This window comes from Octodon degus, unplaced genomic scaffold, assembly GCF_000260255.1.
Source record: "Octodon degus isolate 3935 unplaced genomic scaffold, OctDeg1.0 scaffold00015, whole genome shotgun sequence".
Taxonomy (NCBI): Eukaryota; Metazoa; Chordata; class Mammalia; order Rodentia; family Octodontidae; genus Octodon; species Octodon degus.
Window position 1 is genome coordinate 8,744,166 of NW_004524591.1, and position 2,405 is coordinate 8,746,570.

The 2,405-nt window shown below is 58.8% G+C and overlaps 1 protein-coding gene across 1 annotated transcript in view; it reads right to left on the bottom strand.

The window, feature by feature from the left end:
* Window positions 1-288, bottom strand: part of Twist1 (twist family bHLH transcription factor 1) — a 2,172-nt gene extending 1,884 nt beyond the window's left edge. The window contains exon 1 of the mRNA XM_004626554.2: window positions 4-288. Within this exon, the coding sequence (XP_004626611.1) occupies window positions 4-288 (285 nt within the window). The remainder of the gene's footprint in view (window positions 1-3) is intronic.
* Between the last annotated feature and the right edge of the window lie 2,117 nt (window positions 289-2,405).

The following is a 2,405-nucleotide window of genomic DNA, read 5'->3' on the forward strand; positions in this document are numbered from 1 at the left end:
CGCGCACGGCGCCGGCCCCGGCGAGAGCAGAGCGGGAGGACCTCCGCGGGGAGGCGCGGGCGGCGGGAGGCGGCGCCGGGGGAGGGACGCGGCCGCTGCGGATGGCCCCGAGGTCCAAAAAGAGGGCGCGCGCGGCCGCACGCACGCACGCACGCACGCCCCGCGCGGCCTCCGGGCAGCGCTGTCGGTGTTGGCGAGCCGCGCGGAGTCTGAGAGTTGGGCGCAGGCTGCAGCTCGGCGGCTCTTATACCTCTGTGCAGGCGGAAAGTTTGGGGGCAGCGGTGTCATTGGCCTGACGTGGGGGGAGGGACTTTTCTAAGATTTATAGGAAAGTTTCCGCTTTCCAGCACCCTCCCCCCCTCCGGGGTCTAACAATTCGTCCTCTCGAGCCATTCAAAGCCCGCCCGGCCCGGCGGCCGCCCCTCCGCCCGCCTCCTCGCCGCCCGCCCCTTCCCGGCGCGGCGCGGGCCGATTTCCTTCCGCGCCGGCCGAGCGCAGCGACCCGCACCCGACGAGCGCCAGAGAGTGGCCGCGGGGACTCGGGTGTCCGGGTCTGCGCACCCGCGCGCAGATCTTATACACCGTGGGTCTGGTCTCACCCCTGCCCGTATCTCTAGATCCTGAGGCCAATTTAAGTTGCTAGAGTGGGAGGTAGTGGCCAGAAAGTGTCACCCTCGGAGTCCCCGATGGCCAGGGTCTCCAGGGCAGCGCTGGGCGGCCGGGCCCGAGGTCGTGGGCGTTTCCGAAGACGTGGCCGCCCGCGGAGGCCGTGGGTCTGCGCTCGGCCTGCGCCTCACTCCTCGCGGAGAAGCAGCTCGGCCCTCCTTTTTCCTCTACCGGACCCAAGCTAAAGCCTCCCTACACCCCAGGGACCGCGCCTCCTAAGGTGCTAAAAAGTGGCAGAGTTCATCTTCCCGCCCAGGGAAGCCTGGCCATGGAGACCGGACAAAAGCTGGAGGAGGGCAGCGCTTTCCTCACGGCCCTGGTGCTTAGCGCTGCCGGCCTTAGGTGGAGGTCACCGTGGCTAGTTCGTGCCAACCTCAGCTTCATACTAGGCCCGGCGAAGATCTTGAAAGGTTAGCACTTTCGTGCGTGAGCTGGGGATTCCTAGCGTCCGGGCTCCTGGCTGTCTGCCCAGAATGCCCACGCCCAGCTCCCCTTGCTGGGAGGTCAACGGACGGTAGAGCTGCCGGAGCCCCAAACGTGTTCCAATTACGTGGACGCCTTTGGATGCTAATTCCCTCTGCCAAATAAGTTAAAAAGGAAGCACCTCTAACAGGGTGTTCGGGCAGATGTGGTAAAGTGAAACAGTTGAGTTGATGAGCAGGGAGGGAAGCCTCTGTAAGTAAATCTGTACTTGTTTCTGCTTGGGACGAGTTTGAGTGAAATAGCCATTTCACCTTCAGGTCTTACATTACAAAGCAAACCAAAGGCCAAGGGCAGCGGTCGGACCTCAGGAAAGATGTGAGGGGCTCCGAAGTGTGTGCCTCTGCCTCCAGTTCTCTGCGCAGACAAACCTTAGCCCATCAATCGCCCCTTCCTGGGCAGGACCGAGGGCCTTGGCCGCCGGTGTCCAGAGAAGGAGGCGGGATCCCAAGCGAAACGCAGGCAGGCCACGTGGCTGTGCCCCGCTGAGTCTCACGGCTTCTGTCCGGAAACGAGTCTGGGGCGGCTTGGGCCAACTAACCGGCTCTCGGTCAAATGGGAAGTGGGGGCAGAAGCGATCTCTGGAGAGGGGTGAAGAGGACCTTGCTTTCCAAGGAGGGGAGATGGCTGGAGTTGAGCCTCATCATGTTTACAGAAATATTCAGCATCAAGGACCTCGAGTTGCTAATTGGTCTGGTCCTAGAGCCCTATTTTGAATGACAGCCTGTCAGCCTGACTTGACTTCCACTTAATTTCATCAGAACATAGTTCTCAAAACAGTGTCATTCGTGCACCCTTACATTTTCATCTTCCTCCTACTGGCTCTTGCTCTCGTAAATGGAATAAGGCAGAAATTCTGCTCCATTCTCTACCAAGTGGTCTCATTTTAGGTCTGAATTACAAACAGTTTTGCCGTTGTTACTTAGGACGTGGCTACAGAAATCTTGAAAAATTTCTTTATCTTGTTTGCCCTTTTTTCCTATCAACCTCAAAACTTTTGTTTTTAGAAACTCAAAAATTGATTGAATGAGTGGACTGTTTCTTTTGTGGCCACGGGTTAAGTAAGACCGGAAAGTGTGGGCAGAGTGTAAAGGAAACCTTACCTGACCAAGGGGAATTGGGGAGGAGGAAAGGGTCTTCTAACCAGGCGGGGGAGAAACCGAGTCTTCTCAGGCAATCCCTGGTCCTGAGCCAAGGAGACTTGCAAAGTCATCAATCTCCAAGCCTAGGCCTGAAAGAAGTGAACGCAGCCCTTCTGT